General features: G+C 37.4%; 2 protein-coding genes across 3 annotated transcripts; both read right to left on the minus strand.

Moving 5' to 3' along the window:
- Window positions 1–704: 704 nt before the first annotated feature.
- On the minus strand, window positions 705–2104 carry LOC122028002 (growth-regulating factor 4-like). Of its 2 annotated transcripts, XM_042587013.1 has the most exons (3): window positions 1843–2104; window positions 1364–1767; window positions 705–1240 (listed from the first exon to the last, which is right to left on the minus strand). In XM_042587013.1, exons 2-3 carry the CDS (start codon window positions 1744–1746, stop codon window positions 928–930), a joined length of 696 nt encoding a protein of 231 aa, XP_042442947.1. In that variant the 5' UTR covers window positions 1747–1767; window positions 1843–2104; the 3' UTR covers window positions 705–927. The 2 variants fall into 2 exon arrangements, with proteins under 2 accessions (XP_042442947.1, XP_042442949.1); XM_042587015.1 differs by having other exon boundaries at window positions 1364–2104.
- A 575-nt stretch (window positions 2105–2679) lies between these two features.
- Window positions 2680–20464, minus strand: LOC122027579 (E3 ubiquitin-protein ligase SPL2-like). Its single transcript, XM_042586564.1, has 7 exons — window positions 20034–20464; window positions 16507–16608; window positions 16240–16410; window positions 16012–16133; window positions 15547–15666; window positions 3477–3748; window positions 2680–2802 (listed from the first exon to the last, which is right to left on the minus strand). Exons 1-6 carry the CDS (start codon window positions 20385–20387, stop codon window positions 3478–3480), a joined length of 1140 nt encoding a protein of 379 aa, XP_042442498.1. The 5' UTR covers window positions 20388–20464; the 3' UTR covers window positions 2680–2802; window position 3477.
- Window positions 20465–24268: the final 3804 nt, after the last annotated feature.

Raw genomic sequence — 24268 nt, forward strand, 5'->3', positions numbered from 1 at the left:
CAATTAATAGTTTGAACTAGACCTGGGTCTAATTAGATCAAATTAGTCTTATTAAATCAACCAATAGTTTAAATCAGACCTAGATCTGATTAAATTAAATTGATCTGATTAAATTAATCAATGATTTGAATCAGATTTGGATATGATTGAACTGTTTGATTCAAATTAATTGGTTTGAACTAGACTCGTTCAAATCAACCGGTTCAAAAAAAAAACTAACTTTAGTTTTCCTCTTTTTTTTTTCCCGTTAGAAAGTTTTTTGCACGTGAGAATTTGTTTTTTGTTTTTTGTTTTTTTATTTATAAAATATAAATATTTTCTCACTTTACTGTGCTTTTCCATTTTTCGACACGAACGCCAGGTCGCCGATCATGGTGGCCAATCACCGGCCTTCCGAACGCGATCTCCTGCTTGCAACACAGCCACCGGCGCACGACGTGGTTGCTAGCGTGCTTCGTAGTCGCTGGTTCCAGTGGCGATCGCGAGACGCTCGCCAGCTTAGAAAGAAATTGCGGACATAATCACGATTTCCAGATGAGGGTTTCAAGCAATTTAGAAACTCTCTACTGATATCATTGTTGGTTCTGAAAAATATAGAACATAGAATTTGTAAACTATTAAAATTTACTGTGCTCTGAGAAAAAGATTGAAAGAAAAAAAATATACCGTCAGAAGAGAGATCACCAATCGAACCGTCTTTCACATTTCTACAAACCTATATATATATATACACACACACACAATACACCAACAAAGTTCCACGTTGAGCCTTATTTGCGTGCATTCTTTGATTTAATAAATGTGAACTGCACACAATCTCCAAACTTAAGAATATTTGATGCTTCATGATGAAGAACCCAGAACCGAGAACATAAAGCAATGCGACTGATCCAGAATTGGACCTCATCAGCATCATAAACACAAGTTCTAGATATGCTCCAACTGATCCAGACCCACCCTCATCCACGAACCCTCAACCTTGAGAGGCTTCTCATCAAGGAACCAGTGGAATTGCCTACCGTTCCTGGTTTTCTCTTCCTCCAAATTAGCAACTTCGAAGTGAGCACCGAACTCAAAGCGTTCCGTCTCTTTATCTTCCTCTGCTAAGCAAATTCCAGAGTGAGCATGAACGACTTGCCTGTGGCCATACCTCTGTCTTGCCTCCTCGGCGGAGCTCACTACTAATTTCTCAACCTGTCCACCAAATGAAGGACATCCATTCACGAACTCCTTAGAGTCACTGCACCAACTCAGTAATTAAGAACCATTTTCTATGAACAAATGACATTTGAACTTAATCTAAAAGGTAAATAGATTAATATAACACAAACATCTAGTGCTCTCTCTGACATCTAAAGCATACCTGCATTTATGAAATGGTGAGGAAGAGGAGGGGAGGAGGAAACTGTGGGTGTGGAGCACAGTTGATGAGGACAGCAATTCCAAAGGCTTTCTCGAACGGTTCTTTCCCCTGTGCATGTGCCTGTCGCAGTACTTGGAGTTTGGGTGGACCTCCTTGGAGCACCTCCACTTCTTCCCGTCAGTTCTCCGGCACCTCCCTGGCTCTGCGTCCACCGAGGAGGCATGAGGAAGAAACGGCACGAGGAAGTTTCTCCTGAGGCCAAGGGTGAGATCAGGAGGCACAGCGGTGCCGGATGCCAAGCACTTGAAGATGAGGGATTGAAGCTCCAGCTCCTGCAATTGGGTGACTGTGAAGGGACGCCCACTGCCTTCTCCCATCATCATCAATTCATCAGAAGCATGAAGCTGAAGTGGAGGTAATGGTGCAAAGGTGGAGCAATTTGGTTATAAAATGGAGGGTTGTCAGGCGAGAGGGCCAACCTGGTTTAGCAGTGGAAGGGAGCGGCTTCAGTCTTCAACGTCTATGCTGCGGCCGGCAGTATCTGCTGTTGCAGTGGTGTTTTTATGTTGGGAGATAGGCTCTGAATCCCTGCCATGGCTGCAGAAACGCAAAGACTGCTTTTGCTTTCGATGCTTTGGAGTAAGAACGCTGCGTGCAAGGACAAACGGACGGACAATTTACCATTGAAAGGGTCATTTCTGGACTCATGTTTCATTGCCAGATTTTGTAAAGCTTCATCGTGCACCTCAGTAGCTATTTTTATAAAAGGTGTTTCAGGAGTGTGTCTATATATATATAAAGAACAAGGCAAAAATTAAAAACTAACATGTATTTCGCATGTAATGACTAACTAATGCATCCATGATGACTACAGAAATTCAAGCCAATTTGTGGACACTATGGCTTACTGGTGCATACAAGATGACTTCAAACATCCAAAACAATAGGCGTAGTATATCAACATTCATCTTCCATATATATATTAAAAGAGCTAAGTCAACTTTAACATATCAGATCACCAATCCCATTACCTAACCACATATCAACATTCCCATGGAATACAGACACAAGCAGTTCAACATTGCAGCAAGAAGGGATTTACTTCGAAAATGCGCAGCACTGTTTTGATGGTACACATTGTTCGGAATGATTCTTACTAGACTCTAATAAGTTGATTCACAACGCTACCAAAGTGGCTCTGTATATGCGACTATCACTATATACAACCACTGTGCACAGTCTCACCAAATGGTTTGTTTGTACAGCACCCCATTCATTACTTGATGGTTTGACAAGTCATAGTATGATCTTGTTTCTAAGCAGCAAGTTAGCAAATGAATATATAACCACATTCGAGTTGGCACAATTGTAATCCAATTGGAATTTGCATCATCCCTACCAAGCTAGGTCAGCTTTGTTTTGCCGCAATGACCATCATCCTGCAAAAAAAAAAAAAAAACTATGAAATAATTTCCAAGAGTTGCAACTAATGGGTAAGTATCAGACTGAGTAATTTATTTGATAAAAATATCTTATCAAGTTTTGTCCATAAACCTTAACAAGCCGAACCCACTTAACATTCTTGTTTATTTAATTTGTTTTTAAAAATGGAACAAATATAAATGAGCCTTTATTGAGCTGAGTATCGAGCTTCCTTACAAACCAAACATCAGGTTCATTTACAGCCCAAACAAGGATGATCAATAGATTGTATAATTATACAAATAAAATCAATTAGAATTAGCGGTATAAAGGAGGACAATTACACAAATTCTAGTTAACACAATTAAAGTTCAAGGTATTCAAATAATATCTATATTTTCTTGGATAGAGTTCAACGGATATAAATTATACAGATGATCCTAAATAGCAGGGACAAGCACAACATGATACTGAATGAGATCTAATTAGTCTATCTACTTGAACTTTATATCATCTATGACAGAAATGTCTATTTTAACATTATAGCATCGATTTTATGAATGCATTTATTGTCTGAGACTATAGTTCCACATGTTGCATGAGGACCCAATATTACTATAAATACATAAAAAGAGCAAAGCCCAATATATTTTTAGGTAAAAAGAATAAAAGGTCTCAAGAGTTCGTTCACCTCAAGAATCATATATTCTAATGGAGGACCGTACAGTCTGCCGACACACAGGACATTTTGGTGAACGGTCACGGGCTACATGCATTGCACAGGGAGGACAACAAACAAGATGCCCACAAGGAATGAAAGCAGATCTCCTTTGTGTTGTTAAACAAATAACACAAAGTTGCCCATCAGGTACATCCTCCCCTTCAGAGCTGTTTTCCACTATGGCCTCTTCTAAGTCTTCAATTTGTCGCCTTAGTCTCCATTCTTTCCACCTCCAGAAGTTCCTGCATTATCATTAACAAATTATCAAATTCATTGGATTATTTATTTCAACCAAGATATTGCAACATCTAATCACCAAATGTTAGCAGTGATAGCCACCAAACAAAGCAAACTACTCCAGATAGCACAGGTAGACCCAAATTGTGTAACTAAATACTGATAACTTCATAATATTTGAATCAGAGTTATTGTGGAAAGCTGGCGCAGTTCGTACATTGTAGGAACACAGGGATGACTTTAGACATTTGTTTTCTGGAATATTGCATTAACAGTAAACACAAGTGAACGGTAAAGAAGAGTGTCCAATTTGACTGTGTGTGCATACAATGAGTTGGAGATGCATGCACATTCTGTGGACAATGGTCAGTTTCTAAGCACAAACTTTAAGAAAGTTTTAAATGGATAAAATGCAATTTAATGGATATATAATCAATGTGAACTGATTATTTTGCATTTGCAATGCATCTAAAAAAATTCAAAGCTGGTGGACCTAGTAGAGTGAATCTTTGTCACCTTGGTTGCATTTCTGTAATTAAAGGGAGACACATGAATGACCTTGATTCTTTTACAAGCTTAAATATTTTTCTAAAGTTGCTGATGGAGGCAGAACCATAATGTAAATGCAAGATCTTGTAGCCAACTTATAAAGGTGCTTCTCAAAGCCATATTAGCAACTAAGCAAATTGACTGACGCCTCCAAAAGTTATAGGTCACATGAAAAAAATAGCAAGCTCAGAAGTAGATGTTCTTGCCCATGTGAGGTTTGCATAAAGTGCACTGTGTTAATAGCAACGTGACTAGTTTAGAGAACATAACTTCTTAGTTTCTCAACAAAGCAATCTTACCATTTCAAACGACTCCTTCAAGTACTTATATACGCTTGATGTAGCTTAGTTACTAATCAACTCAAATTTTTGGAGAGTCTATATCAAAAATAGCAACTAATACATGTGAAACTAAAATTTTTAACAATGTGATATCTATTATATTTTGTAGGTTAGCAAGAGTAAATGAACCACCAATCACCAAGTACTTGGATTAGCATCTATGTTAATATTTTAGACTCATGTTTATGTTCAGGACAAAAACTTGCATACACCCACTGACTAGATGGTGTTTGCCTTCCTCATGAAGAAACATCTCAACATATTTTTCATCTAAATCAGATATAACGTGATCCATAGTACATGCTAACTTGTATGAATAAAGATGAACTGGAGAAATTTTGGATCTAACTGTTCAAATTAGCTGAACAAGTTTAAGGCCAAAACAGATATTCGGCCACCTGCTAGTACTAGAAGGCTAGCAGCATTAAACAACTCCCACCAGCAAAGTTTGATCAGAGAGCAAAATTACAAGAGAGAGAAAAAATAAAACGAAAAAGAAAAATACAGTGATGATAAATAACAATTCTCGAATTGAATGTTAAAATGGTTTTAATTTGGAGTTATTAATGAAAACTAGCATAAAGGTTCTAGCAGCACTAGCTTGACATGCACCAAGCCAGTAATAAAATTATGGCTTTGGCTATGAAGCAAAAAGGTTTAACTGATTACGATCCATACCCTACCAGTGTCAGCAACTATTGCCCTGCCCTTTTCTTGATTAATAGAAGCACAGCTCTTGCTAGAGGACTATAGTCACTCTTCAAGATGACATGCTTAAACAAAGCTCATATGTACAAATTTATAGGTAAGAATCTAACACCTTCAAATAGTTTCAGACAAGATTTTAGAAAACATATCTAGTCATCATATAGTGAATATGTGGATTCAAATGTGGTCACTATTAAGATATTATGTAACATAAATCGTCTCCATAAAAATATAATGTAATATGCTCAAGAACATGTCAAGAACAGATGCATAAAATGAGTTACTCCTACTAAATAATGAATAGATAAAATTTAAATTCCATCCAAATCTCTTAACACTCAAAATAAACCAAACATTTGATGCTCGTGAAAAAAGTTTCATCTGATGCAGAAAATTGATAATCTTATCAAGGAGCATATTATTCATTGAGTTACAGATATTATGACACTCCTGCTCAATCCTGAACTGAGTTTGATCCATTAGTTTTTGTTGGTTGAAATAGGTCAGTAGAATTGAAAGTTTTTCCAACTAAATCAACTCTAAATCCAAGTAGAATCTCCTTTTGATCAAATGTATCTATTGTAGGACCGTTAGATTCGATAGAGGAGGGGGGGGTGAATATCGATTCGAAAAAGACAAGTATAAACGCAGCGGAAAAAGATAAAGTAGACACAAATATTTTTACTTCGTTCGGAGCCTGTGACGACTCCTACTCGAAGGCCCGTGGTCCTTGACCACTTTCGTTGAGCAATCACTAGCAAGTCAAAATATGATTACAGAAAAAGTACAGGAGATGCTAGTAATAATAAAGCAATACCGACAAAGAGAAAATTAAGCAAAAACCGGAAGAGCACTTTTGTCGAAGCGTTGTTGACGTCGCACTTGAACGTCGAGCAGCAAGATCAGCAGAAGAGTTCTCAGTCAAAGTTTAATTCTGAAGCTCCTGTCTGGGGCTTCTTTTATATGCTGTTCCGGGCGCCTGGATCCCTTCCGGGCGCCTGGAGTGTGACGTAACTGCTCAAATTAAGATGCTCCACGTAGCGACGAGTCGTCTGGATAAAATTCGCCTTCCGGGCGCCCGGATCCCTTCCGGGCGCCCGGACCTCCGGGCGCCCGGACCTCCGGGCGCCCGGACCACCTTGTTCCAGAAAGACTCCTTTTTCCTGCAAAACAAGGTTAGTCCGAGGCAAATATATATCCTGTTAAACAAATGGTTAGCACAGTTAAAGTTCAACAGATAAATAAAGAGAGTATGACTTAGATTCCGTCTTTCCGAGACCGGAATCTAGTCACGATCTCGACTTAGACATCCGAAATGGATCTAAGCCGGATCGACGCCTAATGCCCCCTTCCCGAACGTCCTCACGATCCTCCCCTCCGTGACTTACCTCACTTACCGCCAGACGCCCGGCCAGCCCATCGACCGTCTCGACTTCGCCAAGCGTCCGGCCGTCGACCGCTGGACTTCTCGCCACTATCCGGCCACCACGACCTAGTGGACTTCTTGCGTCCGGCCACCTCGACCGCTGACTTCTCGCCACTATCCCACAAGACGTCGACCTAGCTGGACTTTTCCTGCACACTTGATCAAAGTGTCAGACAACAACACAACTAACTTAACCTATTTGTCATTCATCAAAACCTGGGTTAGACCGTTAGTGCTACCCGCACCAACAATCTCCCCTTTTTGATGGAATGACAACCTGGTTAAGTTAGTGAAAGCATATGTACGAAACAACATGCATTTGTGTGGTTTTAAAGTTAGTTTGTGTTTTCAAATTGGTTTAGCTAACTTAACCACCTAACCCTCCTCCCCCTTTGGCATTCATCAAAAAAAACAAGGGAGACAATCATAGTGTAGAGTTACTGAAAACAATAACACTTAATCTTAAAAAATAACTGAGTTTGGTTCAGAATTCAAGGAAAAAAATCCAAGAAAAGATCAAGTTGACTTGGGGGAGTATAATGTTTTGAAAACTTGTATAAAGCAGTAGCTTTTAGCGTTTAGAAAAATTACTAAGTTTTAATTTTCAAACATAAGTGTATAAGGTCTAAATTTCAAGATTAAATATTCAAAACAAATTTCAACTTTGAAACGTTTTTCAAACATAAGTTTTCAAAACCAAAATTCCAAAACGAAGTTTGAAAAAAATCTATTGTTCAAAACTAATTGAAATATATTTTTCAACACTAAGTTTGTAAAAGATTCAATTTTCAAAATCAAGGAAAATTAGTTTGAGAAGCTTAGTTTTTTTTTTTTTTTTTTGTAAAATTTAACCTTCAAATCAAAATGTCAAAATTAAGTAAAATCAAATTTTAAGAACTGGATTCAGGACAATTTTCAAAGTAAAGTTAAATTAAATTTAAATTTTTACTTTTAGTTTTCAAAGGAGTTTGGTAAAAGTAAGATCATATTTTTAAAATGTTTTTGTAAAATTTGTTTTTCAAAATCAAATTTTCAAAGTTTAAAAGTATTAGATTCAAAACCTTTCAAACTTACAAATTTTTGTAAAAAATTTCACAATTTTAAACAAGTTGTTTTTAAACTTTGATTTTCAAAATTAAGTTTAAAATTCAATTTGGAAAACTAAAGTAGTTTTATTTCTCCCCCTGAATTTAACATTTAACCAATTGCCTAACCAATTAGGTACTAACTACCTATCAAAAGATAGTAGTTTTCACTGTTAGTCGATTAGTTAATTATAATCGGTCAATGTTTGACTTGGATGATGAACTTTCATCCCAATGATTGATATTTAACGTCCAGACTTATGCTGATGCACTGAAATAAGCATCTTAAGTCCAGACAGTTGGCCTATGCATCTCACCCCTTTCTATGTTTATCAAACACAAGCAAGGTAAACCTAAGGTGTTGGTGAGATGCTCAAAAAAACTAGTCCTATGGGGTACATGCTTTCTAAGGATGTAAAACTAGTCTAAGGCCAAAACTGTTTTCGAAAGTCTAAAAATGGAAAGTTTGAAAACAAACAAGTTTAGCCTATAAGTTGGTGAAATCAATTTTGAAAGTATTTTTGAAAGATCCTAGTCTATTAAGATAGAACATATTCAGTGTAAGGTTGAAATGCTACTAGATAAATCCACAATATTTTACAAGTAGTGTAGCTACAGAAGTAGGTCATCACTAAAGCTACTGAGATGATGAAGGGGGTGGTCCAGATCCCAAGGATCGAAGAAGTGCCATCAGCTCAGTGTGTCGGGTGTCCCCGGCAGCTCGTAACTCGGCAACCTCTCGCCGTATGTCCCGATGAAAATCAGAGTTCTCCTGCTGGAGACTCGCCATAGCTCTCTCTAGTCCGGTCATACGGTCGGCTAGAGTGCGGGGACCGTGTCGTGGTGCTCGAGCTGGGGGTGGTGGTGGAGCCGGTGCGGCTTCCTCCGGAAATAGTGCGAGCATGAACTCGTCCACCTGTGCGTCTGGATCGGGCTCCGCCAAGACATAGTCCCGTCATTTCTATCTATTGGATGCCGCTAGGAAAAGTTCCGAGGATATAACATCGAACTCGGTCATATGGGCAACGTCTCCTCTAGTGACATCAATGTGCAACGAGGACATATAGGCTGTCAGAATGTGACCAAATGGCATATGGACTCGACTGTCAGTCACGAATCCGGCTGAGTAGATGATGGTGGAGAAGATATGTAGGCTGATGTCAATTTCTAACCTATGAATCAGGGCATAAAGTAAGAACGAATGGAATGGGCGCATCACAGCGATGTCCCGAGTAGTCAGTGGTAAAATGCAAAGAACTACAACCCTATAAAGAGCGTAGTCCTGGACTCAAGTTCTATTGACCTAAATGTGTCACATGGGATCTCTCTCTCCCTCAAAAATACGAATACATCGTATCGAGAGTAATATGTGAGTAGGGATCTTCGAACGGTAGATCCCTCTGAGGATAGCACAAAAAGGAGCATAGATGGACGCAACTCTAAAAAGTCTCTGATAGTCGTAGGGGAAAATACGATATCGGTGCCTTGCCCTAGTGGTATAGGTGAAATCGCCTACTTTTACTAGGTTATTGCAAAATTCGGTACATAGACTGATTGGTACATTCGACAAGGTTCCTTAAATTATAGTGGCCTATAACCTCTAAAGCGGAGGGACATGACCTTAGGAAGAACGATCTATCTATGCAGTAGTCCTAATGGCCTTATAAATGGTGGACTCAAATTTAACCCTAAGTTCGTCAGTGGAAACCTAGGGTCCATACTAGCATTGGAGGGTCCAAGACCAGTATTTTCACAGTCGATATAAAGAATATTAAAAAAAGAAGACAAAAAATAATTTTAGGGAAGAATTTTTTACCGAGGAGCCATCGAAAAATATAGATTTGACGACCTCGGTTGAATCGCAACAGCGTTTTCACCGCAAGAAAATTTTGATTTAGAGTACTTTCGCACTGAGGTTCAAAGTGAACCTTGGCAAAAGTGAGAATGAGTGGGGCAGAGGTTGGGGGCGCCTGCCCCTTATTATAGGGACTGGGGCGGGGCGCCCGGAACCCCTTCCGGGCGCCCCCGAGGAGAATACCAGGGGCGCCCGCCCCTGGTTTTTGACCTTTTTTTTTTTTTTTTTAATGTTTAAAATTTTGAAAAAAAAATTTTAAGTTTAAAATTTTGAAATTAATTTAAGTTTTAAAATTAAAATTTTGAAATTAATTTAAGTTTTAAAATTAAAATTTTGAAGTTAACTTTTTAAGTTTAAAGTTGAATTTAAGTTTTAAAATTAAAATTAAAAAAAAAAAATTTAAGTTTAAAATTAAATTTTGAGATTAATTTAAGTTTTGAAAATTAAAATTTTGAAGTTAATTTTTTAAGTTTAAAATTAAATTTTAAAATTAATTTTTTTAAGTTTAAAATTAAATTTTGAGATTAATTTAAGTTTTAAAATTAAAATTTTGAAGTTAATTTTTTTTAAGTTTAAAATTAAATTTTGAGATTAATTTAAGTTTTAAAATTAAAATTTTGAAATTAATTTAAGTTTTTAAAAATTAAAATTTTGAAGTTAATTTTTTAAGTTTAAAATTAAATTTTTAAATTAATTTTTTTTAGTTTAAAATTAAATTTTGAAATAAATTTAAGTTTTAAAATTAAAATTTTGAAATTAATTTAAGTTTTAAAAATTAAAATTTTGAAGTTAATTTTTTTTTTTAAGTTTAAAATTAAATTTTGAGATTAATTTAAGTTTTAAAATTAAAATTTTGAAATTAATTTAAGTTTTAAAAATTAAAATTTTGAAGTTAATTTTTGTTAAGTTTAAAATTAAATTTTGAGATTAATTTAAGTTTTAAAATTAAAATTTTGAAGTTAATTTTTTAAGTTTAAAATTAAATTTTAAAATTAATTTTTTAAGTTTAAAATTAAATTTTGAGATTAATTTAAGTTTTAAAATTAAAATTTTGAAGTTAATTTTTTAAGTTTAAAATTAAATTTTAAAATTAATTTTTGAGTTTAAAATTAAATTTTGAGATTAATTTAAGTAGGGCTGTAAACAAGCCGAGCCGAGCCGAGCTTTGGGGTGTTCAAGCTTGTTTGATAAGGTAACTAAGCCGAGCCGAGCCGAGCCGAGCTTAAAATTAACCAAGCTTTTGAAATGAGTGTTCAAGCTTGGCTTGGTTTATTTTTTATGAGCTTGAGCTTGTTTGAAGCTTGGCTTGAGCTTGGTTCATTTAGATGTTATCAAGCTCTCAATTCAAGCTTGGCTTGAGCTTGGTTCGAGCTTGGTTCGTTTAGATGTTATCAAGCTCTCAATTCAAGATTGTTGGGTTGTTTGAAACTTTTAGCTGTTTGATTGATTATTGAGCTTGAAAATTTAAATTTATTTATTTATTTTATTTTATTGTTTATTTAGTATATTGAAAATAGTTTTATTAATGAATATAGTTCATGAACATTGTTCACAAACGTTGTTCACGAACGTTAACGAGCTGAACACATATGTGTTCAAGCTTGTTTGTTTAGCTTAACGAGCTGTTCAAGCTTGTTTGTTTAATTAATTTTATGTATATTGAACGAACATAAACAAGCTCTTACCAAGCCGAACACCAAGCTTGTTCACGAACGCTTGGTTCATTTACAGCCCTAAATTTAAGTTTTAAAATTAAAATTTTGAAGTTAATTTTTTAAGTTTAAAATTAAATTTTAAAATTAATTTTTTAAGTTTAAAATTAAATTTTGAGATTAATTTAAGTTTTAAAAATTAAAATTTTGAAGTTAATTTTTTTTAAGTTTAAAATTAAATTTTGAGATTAATTTAAGTTTTAAAATTAAAATTTTGAAATTAATTAAAAAAATTGAAAATATTTTTTTTTAAGTTTAAAATTAAAATTAATTTTTAAGCCTTATTCATCTCACCCGATCTATATTATCAATCAGGGAATCCTATGGTTTTGTGAGATGAAATTGGTTTGATTACAGAGTTTTGGTTTAACTAGTGTTAGATTCAGACTTAGCTTTGGTTTCCACAAATAGGCATTCTTCGGATAAACTTCTAAGCTTGGTGAGTCACAAGGACATCATTAGAAGTAACCAACCTTTCGAGGTTTTCCGAATAGTCCTATCCACGGAACTTAGTACTAAACCTTGGTCTAACTGGTTAGGATTCGTTTAAGGGTAGCTTCGGTCAGTTCCACTTGGCCAAATGCACCAGATCGAAACCATATCTTTCTAGACATGTGATGCCCAAGTTTCCCTAACGTACTATCATCCAAAAATTTCACCAATACCATGTTTCAAGTTAAACTTGGTCTCTTTTTTAACTAATCCTAATTACCCTGCCGGGTTGGTAAATTTTGGGTTACCCTATCGGGTAAGTTAGTTTTGGAGGTGCCAGCTATTCTGGAGCCTATTCGCCATTAATTTAAGTTTTGATTTTAGGCTTGTGTCGATTCTTGTTATAGTTATAGTTAACTTGGTGATAATTCTGTTTAGATTTTGAATTTGATTTAGGTTTGTATTTTGGATTTTGGTTTATTTAATTTTATATAATGTATTTTTTCTTTAGGTATATAATATTGATTAAGTCCTACTTGCGTGGTCAGACACGCTTTCGGAACCCAAGCTAGATTGGTTGACTTGTATTGGGTTATTAATGATTTGAAGGTTTTATTTGAATTCGACTTATATCCTAGTCCGGTTTTATTATAACATGCTTTTTGATTATTTAGGATTAAATCTAAATTTTTTGATCTTATTGTAAATTTTTCTAACATCTCTTTTAAGTTGTTTATTTCATTTTTAATGATAAATTCTCCTCCTCAAGTGTTAGATCTTGAGTTGGATTCAATTCTTTAATTGTTCCTTGAGGTTTTGATTTTCCTCAAGAAGTGATTTGTTTTCATTTTCTAATTTAGTTAATTTACTATTTGGGCAGAAATAATTCTAAAAAATTTTTGTTTAAATTAAAGTATACCTCATTCGGGCCTTCGGAAAGGAAGAGTGACCGGGTAGCCGATCGGTTGCTCTGCTTAGCTAGGAAGACTAGGTGGCTTGATGTTCTGCTCTGCTACGAAGGTTGGTTGACTCTTCTCTGCTTGGCCAAGGAGACTAGTTAGTTCTGCTCTACTTTGCCAAGAAGACTAGTTGGCTTTGGAAGAGTGATTGGCTGGCCGGTTGCTCTACTTAGCCAGGAAGACTCGTTCGCTTAATGCTAGGCCAAGAAGACTCTTTGACTCTGCTCTTCTTGGGCAAGAACATTTTTTGTTCTGTTCACTTCTTCGTCTGAGTCTTCTTCAAGTTCAAGCTTGCCTTTCTTTTCTTTGGAGGAACCTGCAAATAGTGCTATACCTTTCTCGGCTCCGGCATTAGTTTGTTCGTGTAATTCTAATTCACAAAACAGCTCGTCTAATTTTAAGTTAGAAAGATTCTTAGAAATTTTGTAGGCATCCACTATTGATGCCCACAAACTATTACGTGGAAAAGCGTTTAAAGCGTACCTTATTAGGTCTCTGTTCTCCATTTGGTGGCCTATTGCATGAAGCCCGTTGAGGATGTCCTTGATCCTCGCGTGTAGTTGATTCGCTGTTTCTCCTTCCTGCATTTTTATATTAAAGATTTTGTTTAGAAGCATGTCTCGTTTTGTTACCTTAGCGTCGCTCGTTCCCTCGTGCAGTTTGATCAGCTTGTCCCATAGCTCTTTAGCGTTTTTGTGTGGACCGACTCTGTTCAGTTCTTCTCTTGTCAATCCACACTGTAGAGTGTTGATCGCTTTATTTTCTGTTGATGCTTTTTTCTTGAGATCTGCTGTCCAGTCTTCAGGATCCACTAGATTCCCGGCGTTGTCCACTGGAATTTTGTAAGGTTTCGTAATACTCATCCACTGGTCGAAGTCTGTTTTGAGGTAGACCTCCATGCGCTTCTTCCAGTAAGGGAAGTCGTCCCCGTTGAAGAGTGGAGGTCGCACTGTGCTGAATCCTTCTTGTTGGGACATTCTGTGCACAGGTAAATAACCAAAAAATATCCCAAGACTTGGTCTTGGATTAGTAGTGCGGGAAGAAAAAGATAGAAAAAGAAATCTAAATTTGTGTTGAACTAATTTAAATTGATTAGTGAAATATTAAGTTAACGAAACACCGATTTTTAAAATTAATTAAAACAACAATTCACCCCCTGTCTGATTGGTGGTTGCACCAAATCAGAGCGGAACCTCGCTTTGATACCACTTGTAGGACCGTTAGATTCGATAGAGGGGGGGGGGGGTGAATATCGATTCGAAAAAGACAAGTATAAACGCAGCGGAAAAAGATAAAGTAGACACAAATATTTTTACTTCGTTCGGAGCCTGTGACGACTCCTACTCGAAGGCCCGTGGTCCTTGACCACTTTCGTTGGACAATCACTAGCAAGTCGAAATATGATTACAGAAAAAGTACAGGAGATGCTAGTAATAATAAAGCAATACCGACAAAGAGAAAATTAAGCAAAAACCGGAAGAGCACTTTTGTCGGAGCGTTGTTGACGTCGCACTTGAACGTCGAGCAGCAAGATCAGCAGAAGAGTTCTCAGTCAAAGTTTAATTCTGAAGCTCCTGTCTGGGGCTTCTTTTATATGCTGTTCCGGGCGCCTGGATCCCTTCCGGGCGCCTGGATCCCTTCCGGGCGCCTGGAGTGTGACGTAACTGCTCAAATTAAGATGCTCCACGTAGCGACGAGTCGTCTGGATAAAATTCGCCTTCCGGGCGCCCGGATCCCTTCCGGGCGCCCGGACCTCCGGGCGCCCGGACCACCTTGTTCCAGAAAGACTCCTTTTTCCTGCAAAACAAGGTTAGTCCGAGGCAAATATATATCCTGTTAAACAAATGGTTAGCACAGTTAAAGTTCAACAGATAAATAAAGAGAGTATGACTTAGATTCCGTCTTTCCGAGACCGGAATCTAGTCACGATCTCGACTTAGACATCCGAAATGGATCTAAGCCGGATCGACGCCTAATGTCCCCTTCCCGGGAACGCGTCCTCACAGTCACTCCCCTCCAGTGACTTACCTCACTTACCTGCCAGACGTCCGGTCAGTCCGTCGACCCGTCTGGACTTCTCGCCAAGCGTCCGGTCAGCCCGTCGACCCGCTTGGACTTCTCGCCAGCTATCCGGTCAGCCCATCGACCTAGCTGGACTTCTTGCCAAGCGTCCGGTCAGCCCGTCGACCCGCTTGGACTTCTCGCCAGCTATCCGGTCAGCCCGTCGACCTAGCTGGACTTTTCCTGCACACTTGATCAAAGTGTCAGACAACAACACAACTAACTTAACCTATTTGTCATTCATCAAAACCTGGGTTAGACCGTTAGTGCTACCCGCACCAACATCTATCACATAATTCCGTTACATTCATCACATTTTTCCAATACATGATTTTCTTCCCTTGTCACTTTCTTCATTCTTTATAGTTGAAAAAAAAAAAACTAAACAAAAACATTACTAGTCAGCTCCTTGTAATATATAGTGAGTAGGATATTCCTAAGGATTTTAAGATGGATAAATTAATCAAGCAGATTGGCATAGAAGAGTTCAATTGAGGATTAAAATAGTGTGCAAGGAAGCATATATGATGGGATAGAACTTGTTTAATGCTAGACTAATTAGATTTCTCTCCACTTGAACATATATATCAGATCTTATTCTACACAGGAAAATTAGGTGTATACATATGCATCTGTGTTAAACATGGTGCCACACACCAGAGTTAAAAATGATACCTGACGATGGCATAGCATAATATACCAACAGACAGTGTTCCAAGCAGAACACCACCCCAGAATAAGATCCTTGCATTGAAATTAAGTTCAGTTACAATTTCATCCTTTGTCATGTCAGCCCTGCGACCAACACAATGAAAACAAAATATGAGCAAAAAAAACTTCCGTATAAGAATAAGTTAGTGTGCATATTAGATGGATGTTTTTCTAGATAGGGTAAAATTCTAGTAGTTGCACAAGAATTTAAACAAGGCAATAAGTTATCAACGGCTAGCTTTGACTGAAGAGCTCTTCCAAAACTAGCACAGGAAATTAAGAAACAGTAGGATATCATATAGAAATTACAAGCAAACAGGAAAAAGAAAAGTTATAGTGATGCATACAAGAAACATGGAAAGCAAACGTATTATAGTGATGCATACAAGAAACAAGGAAAAGAAACATAGAAGTTATAGTGATGCATACAAGAAACAAGGAAGATCCTTGGATGACTTTATCTCTATGGCGCCATTTCTAATGCTGCAGATGCCAATTGCAGTGACCTCCTTCCCAATTGGAAGGATTTTTTCTTCATTCAACAGTGCCACCTTTTAAGAACATAATCTTGATTACAAATCTAGAAAGATGAATATGACTAGGACTCAAGGGGCAAAAAATATTCCCAAGATACAAAAGTAGAGAACAAGAACCTACAGGATATCCAGAGCCAAGCATGACCTGGAAGAATGTTAAAGGAGTAGCTTGAATAGGGTGCAGCTCATGATAAACTGTAGTCAGAGGTAGTGGTTGGGTTGAACCATCCAAATTAACATGAACATAGCCTGAATTAGGCCATGCAGAATCTTCAACGAGAATAAATGGAACCTACAAGTTCCAAAACCACATCAGCACTTTTTACATTGTGATCAATGACAATGTATTAAATCAGCAATTAAATTCATGAGATTGGCTAGTATTTACCAATCTCAATGAGCTTGACTTTTGCTCCTTGGTTGTTCTGAAAAGAATGGACTGGAGGTCAAGACTCCACGAGAGCATTCCCTTCCATTCATTGTAAAGACACTTCACCATGAAAACAAGAGTATGTCATAGTAGGTACCGTTTTATGTCATATTATATTGCATCCAGCTAATTTGATTTATATTATCAATCTGTTCAGCATAGTTCCAATTTAAAAGGAAACTAAAATAATGATGATATTACTAATAACCCAAGAAATTGATGAACTGAGTTCAACAAGGAGCACTACACAATGCATGTTGGCATCAAAGTTACCAATATACTACCAGGAATTATAGCCCACATGATTTAGGGCTTGTATCAGATGTCATTCTGCAGCACATTAAACTACTTGACAATATACCAACACATATCACAAAGTATCAATGGACAATAGACAACCTCATCAAATCCACAAATATCATACACTATTCTAAATTCCTTACAAGATATTCATTGGTTAAAGCGCTGACATTGATATTTGATTGAATCAATACACTGGACTGACTAAATGAATATATTTAGCCTTGAGCCAATAAATATAGTAGGCCAAATGAGGATTGCAACAAAAGAATAATGCACATGGTTAAGATACAAAATCATCCAAGAGCAATCCCTCTTAAGAAGGATAGTAGGTAACAAAAACTGTTATCAGATTCTTGTGTTAGAACAAGTGAAGTATGCCCTTTAACAACAAAGTACCAAAAGCATTTCATTTCACCCCAAAGTATCATAGGTCAATCAGGAAATTTCCCCCCTGTGGATGTGGCAGAAGTGTATGCTCGCAACATGCTGCTGGGCAAGGTTGAGGAGGTGGAAGACACAGTTGTGGGTCAAACATACTTCAAACTCACTATATATTCACTATGATTGCACCAACAAGTTATTGGATCTCTATTGGAAAAAGTTTGGATGATGCCTACCGCATATGCTACTGCAATATATATGAATTTGGTAAGAGAGTGATGAAATAGTTACAGTGTGTCACTAATGCACCCATGTTTTACCTATGAATTCTAAAACATCATACAATAATTCTACTCCAATGAATGGAGTATGCCAGACACTTCAACGCCAGTCAAAAAAGTCAACCGACCTATTTTGTCTCTTGCTTATTGTGGTACCCTGTAAATGTCCAAGTCTATTTGCATACTCTGCTGGTCTGTGGATACTTGATTGAAGTACACATCATATGTCCAATATAAGATCTTTGTTTTCTTATTTGTCAATTTTTTCATGAACTTATTCATGTCATTCTAGCAAATGACTACTACTGCTTGTGTGGATAGTGGTGACAGTAGAATGGATATTTTTGGGTAGCTGTGGCTATCTAACCCATTTAAATGGGTTTAGATGCCTGTTAAATAGATTTTGGTAAAATAATAAATACCCGAGATGAGTATGGGTAGGAATCAGGTTTAATGACTCAGTATTGCCTACCTGGATAAACTTAATTATTTTTAGAATAGATATATATACACATTATTAATATCCCTCAATCACTCATTTTTTTAGTTGCATGGTAGGGTCAAGTTGAATTCTAGCAGTCCCCTGTGGATACCCAACCCACTAAATCTTTTGCGTGTACCCATATTGACATTACTCCCAAAAACTATCGGTATTGAAAAAGCAATAGATATCCATGATGAATATGGAAGAAGTAAAAGTATTGTGTCTTAGACAAATATGGATATACAACAACAACAACCAAACTTTATCCCACTAGGTGGGATGGGCTATATTGATCCTTTTACGTCAGTAAGCTCTATCCCGTACTATATCATTATTTATATTTAAATAAATTTTATCTTGTTTTATGGTTACTAATCAAGTCTTTTTTGGTCTTCCTTTTCCTCGTTTAATGTACACATTTATCATAGTTTCACATCACCTACCTGGAGCATCTATTGGTCGTCTACATACATGTCCATACCATCTTAAATATGTCTCCCGGAGTTTTCCCTCTATAAGTGCAACCTCAACTTTCCATCTAATATTTTCATTTCTATCTTGTTCATCCTTGTATGTCCGCACATCCATCTTATATGCCCGTACCACCTTAGACAATGGATATACATAGTAAAAATTTGACATGAATCTTACCAATTATTATTCCTATGTAAGGAAGTTATAGGAAATTCCAAACCATCTCTCTCTATATCTATGCCATATGTTATTTATTGCTGAAGTCTATTAGAACGCCAATTAAACAACAAGCTTAGTTATTAAGAAAGAAGTCACTCTATACATTCATATAATTTATTACTCCATCTCATGTGTGGGGAGACCGACTAGATGGAAATAACCCCGCCCTCCAAAGTTCACCACATGGAATGACAACATAATTAGGGATGTTCACCACATGGAATGACAACATAATTAGGGATGTATTTACTAATACTGACGATATCTAAACCAAGAACCTCCCACTTTGCTACAATGTTAAAGTTGACTCGTGTACTAAAGATGACCTACTATCAATCTTCATGTTATTTCACAGCTTGAACAGTTTCTTGATGCGGATGAAACTATATTACCAACTTGGTCATAACTCTTTCTGCTTTGAAGAAAATATATCATCTGAAAACCTGAAGTGTCTTTTCCAAACAGGTCAACAAATCAGCATTTAATAGTTAATTTATTTAGACATAGAGAAACTTGTCGACTTTCATCAAAATTACTATTTGAACATTTTTTTACGTTCATGATTTGTGTTCCCCACACAAGTTGTCTATTTACTGAAATGTCATTGTGAAAGATTCTCTGTATCTTCTTCTTTGTACTAAAACTAAAATAATGGATTAACATTCTCTCATCTATTTTGCTGTTTGAAAATAGATTAGCAAAAAACAAAGTGTAAAAAAGTCATTGTGAGATTATTACATAATAGCACAACATTGCCCTGAAATATCATTTCCTAAAAATTCTTAAAAGGTAGAATACATAAGTTGGAGAGATCATTTCAATTTTCAAGAATGGTTAAGCAATTGATGAAAATGGTAGAAGTCTCAAATTGATTGATATCTGATCCAATATAAGCTAAATAGCCAGTGTCAAAACCTTTGAATCCAAATTGTACCTTTGACGGGCACATGTGTGAAGCATACTACGATGACCCAAAACAATTCAAAATACGTAGATGTGAAGATGAAGAAGGCCTAATCCTAAGCAGCAAACAGGCCTTCCAGTGTATTTTACTAACAGTATAGTAGGAGTGAGTATGAAAATTTGTTTTAAGTCAGTAACAACTAATTTTAGATTTCATAGTGAAGTAAGAAATTCATTATTTGTAATAAGGGAAAGAGTTTCCATGAGAAGGGTGGTCGAAGTAATTGAGTTAAGAAACCAAACCTTGCTCAATTTTTGTAGGTTACGATTTACGAGAGAAATGCTCAAGGGAATAAAGAGATCGCTCTCAATCAAGATAAAAAAATTGAGATATCATTCTATTGGCACCTCCACGAGAAGATAAAGGGGAAAAGAATTACCGTCTGGGTGCTGAGGATCGCAACAGCACTCTCGTCGGAGCCGTGGGGAGTGAGGACACCCTCTCTCTTGAAAGGTCCCCAGATGCCGTGGGCCTCTATGGCGGAGGTTGGCTGGACACGACCTCGGACGACAACCAGGATGGGCTCCTCTTCTCCATCGGATATGATAGAGCGGAGGCCGGAGATGGAGGCGGAGGGGGCAGCCTTGATGCGGCCAAGGGCAGCAGAGGTAGCGAAGTGCTTGAGCCAGGAGGCCGTGGCGACGGCCGCAAGGGCGAGACCTAGGATAGCGCCGTCGCAGGACGCGGCGAGGCGCCCGATGGCTGCCGCCAGTTCACGGTTACGCGACGACATTTTCGGCGACGACGGCGAGGTAGGCGGTGGGAGTTCCTGATCTGTGCGTGTGCATTTTTTTTCTCGATTTAGTGACAACGGGGGGTTCATCTAGCCAGCCGAGCCGAGTCGGCTAGAGCCTAGCCGAGCCGATAGTAGAGTTTATAATGTTGAGGGTTTTAAATTCGGAAATTCAAGGTATAAGAAATTTCTAAATTCCAGATTATATTTTGAGAATAATGAAAGGACCCGTTAATTTGGGTCATCTTTCCACTCTACTCCTTTGGTCAGATCATCTGATTCATAAAAAAAAAAATATATATCAGGAAATATATTATTTATAATTATAATTATATCATTGTCATGATTCGATTGTAATTAGTTACGATCCTTCTCTAAATTTACCGTCCCTTAGATTATAATTTAGATCAGGATGAATGATCAAAGATCGTTCGAAGGTCGTCGACGGTAGACAAGTGGTCAGGCAGTCTGACATTGAGCAGGGGGCGACCTCCAGGCACTCATCCTGACCAAAACTATAACTTAGAGAGACGGTGAACCTAGGGAGGGATCCCAATTAATTACGACAACGATTTGGCTGTAATTACAAATGATTAATTCCTTGATTCACTTTTTTATAAACAGGAGGATATGCTCTCCTACTCCTCTCGTCAATATTTTTTTATATGTCAATTTTCATTACATCCGTGAAACGTTTAAATCTTAAAATAATTTTTGTGATTTAGATGCATGCAACATCAATATCCTCTCTCTTTCTACTCGTGGAAAGTAATCTCTTTCCCTTTCTTTCACATCGATTTATATAACTCGAATTTATTTTTTTAGTTTAACTATTAAAATCAAAATCAAAATTTGACATCAAATTTATCTTCTCTAAACTCTATTCTTTAGTATGGTTACAAATTCATAAAAATTTAAATAGTCTAGGTCCAATAGTAAATTTTAGTTAAAACTCACTAATCAATATAAAAAACTTCAATTGCATCCATTCCAAGTCTTTTAAATTTCTGATATATCAAGAATTCCAAATGTGTCCTCCTTTATCGGACTTTCCTAGAATGTTGGGGCTTGGTCTCTAGGATACCAGGATCATGTTGAAACTAATATGAGAGCATACTAGAACCATGTTGGGCTTAGTGTGGGGAGTCCAAACCCAACTTGGTCTTGGTATGCTCTCAAATTAGACCCGACATGGTCTTGGTATTCAAGAGACCAGACCTAACCGTTATAGCTGAAAGTTAGCATAATAGTGGAGCACCTCTGGGAACCCGAAATAAGTAATGGAGAACGCCTTTAGATTCCTTATAACCTCAGAATTTCACAAGACCTGAAATGAGTGCAATTTGAGATCTCTAGATTTTGACCAAAACCCAATGATAAACCTAAGCTATTTGGATTTCTACAAACTTACACCCATCAAGTAGGGTTGAGTGAGAGGAAGATAAATACAGTGTCAAACCTTGATTCTGATCAAGGAACACTATGGATCTGGTGTGGGGATATAAGTATCTCGAGTTAATTTTGATGTTGATAAATCGAGTTAAGTTACGTTATGTATAGTTGATGTTTTATATCTGAGTGTGCAGGAATTTAGGAATACAAGAAGTCGAGTGGAAGATACAACGAGTGAGAAGGATGACACGGCAAGAGAGTCAACAGGCTCGGTGCATTCGAGGGACGAGAATTACATAAGACTATATCGGTGGAGCGAGAAAGACGCGTGAGGCACATCTGAGAGACAAGAAGCCAGGAGGAAGGCTGCTTGAGGAGAAGGTCGGAGTTGGATTTGGGTGAGCTCAGCTCTGGACAATTGGAGAATCACCCATGCAAGCGAAATATGAAAATTGTCAACTCGGAAGTTGATCATTCAAGGTGCCTCTAATTGACTGGAGATGCCCTGAAGACTTGAAGACTCGAAGCACCTCAGTTAGCTTGAGGTGCCTCGGATGCCCAAAGAAGTTGTTGATGCGGATGGGACTTGAGGCACCTCTGATGACCCGAGACACCTTGAATGAACTTGGAGTCATTGCCACAGAGATAAGCAATGGAGTCCACGTCAGTCAAACTGAGGGGCCTCCGATTGAACTGAGGTGCCTCCGTCGGAACTGAGGTGCCTTCGATGAACCGAGGCACCTCAGTCGAACATTGGCAAACTTCATCCCATTAGAGGCTCCCTCAGTCAACTGAGGCACCCCGAATTGCCACGTTAGTAAAACAATCACTTTAACTAGTGAGCTATAAATAGCGTCTTAAAGCTAGTTGTAGAAAGATACTTGTTCTTAAATTTAGCATTCATTGTAAGCTTTCAACTGCTGTAAGAAGTTTCTCTGTCTCTGACCTTTGTCAAAGAACGAGTTTTCTTAGTGCACTTTCCACAGCCTTTGATTAACAACTACTCAGATTATAATTAAGTAAACCTTAGTCCCCCTACTTGTAGGACCGTTGAGGACAAGAGAGGGGGGGGGGGATCTCGTCACGTGAAAACTTTTCTTTTCTAAACGAAACTTATCAGAAAACGAGTATATTGCAGAATAGAAATATGGAAAAGCGAAAGAAAGAAGACAACTTCGATTTTTACTTTGTTTGGAGCCCAAATGACTCCTACTCCAAGGCTCACGATCCCACTAACCATATTTGTTGGACAATCCACTAAAGCTCTCCTTCGAGTAACTTTCGAAGAAGAGTTCATTTACAGAGATGAATAGAGAGTGTAACAAACACCTACACCTCTTTAATGCAATGAACAAGAATAAAGGTTACCCAACACGAAGTTATGAGGCAGCTTAAGCTTGGCATGTTGGAGATGACCTTGGTATTAGGATCTGAGAGAACATCATAGAGTCGCACGGAGTAGTATTTGCTTGCACAGAAACTGATCACAATGCAGAGAGCAAGATGGGAGAATAGAGGTTCATGGAATTGATATTATGCTTCTGTCTTCGAGGCTTCTCTTATAGCTGAGCTACCAACCAATTAGATCCCACAAATCCGGCTAACTTTCCAAAATTACAAGTGATATGTTGACTGATCAAGTCGATCCATAGACAGAACCATAATGAATTTGCTCAAGTTTGCATCTAGCTTCATGATATGATCCGTCGATCCGTTGACTAAACCACTTTATCCATCAATGAAACCCAAGCTTCCTTTCCTACAAATCTGGCTAATCTAGCTGGTTGCATAGAATCTACTTATCCGTCGATGAAAAAAAGTCTATCTGTTAATGGAACTCAATGTTACCATTTCTTTGACCCGTTCTAATCTCATCTTGATGAAATCTTTGATTTGATGACAAATCAATCTAACTCATCGACGAAACCTTGTTTTCTAAGGATCCGTTGACTGAACTTATTTTCCCATTCACAGAACACATGTAAAACAATGTTAGAATAAATATAGTATTTATCCTGCAAAATAAATTTAGAACAGACATATTCATGATAAAATCCTAACTAGGATTTTAGTCTGATCTCAACTTAGACTTTTGAGTTGGCTTTAAGTTAGATCAACGCCTAAGTATCAATTGAGACTCATTCTCATTGGTTCTCTACACTCCAGTGACTTACATTATTTACCATTTGTCAAACTTCCATGCTTGACATCCAATCTCTGACCCACATCTTTCCTCACCTCGATGTTTGGTCTACACTGACCCACCGAATCCTCATGCCAGATGTTTGGTCCTTCTAACCTATCTGGACTTTTTGCCAATCTGGTCCTCCTAACCCATCTAAACTTTTTGTCTAGTGTCTGATCCTCCTGATCCATATGGACTTTTTGTTAGTGTTTAGTCCTCCTGACTTATCTGGACTTTTTATCTGGTGTCTGGTCCTCAAGATCCATCAAGACAATTCAGTCTACACACTTAACAATCATAGAAA

This window comes from Zingiber officinale, chromosome 10A, assembly GCF_018446385.1.
Source record: "Zingiber officinale cultivar Zhangliang chromosome 10A, Zo_v1.1, whole genome shotgun sequence".
NCBI lineage: Eukaryota > Viridiplantae > Streptophyta > Magnoliopsida > Zingiberales > Zingiberaceae > Zingiber > Zingiber officinale.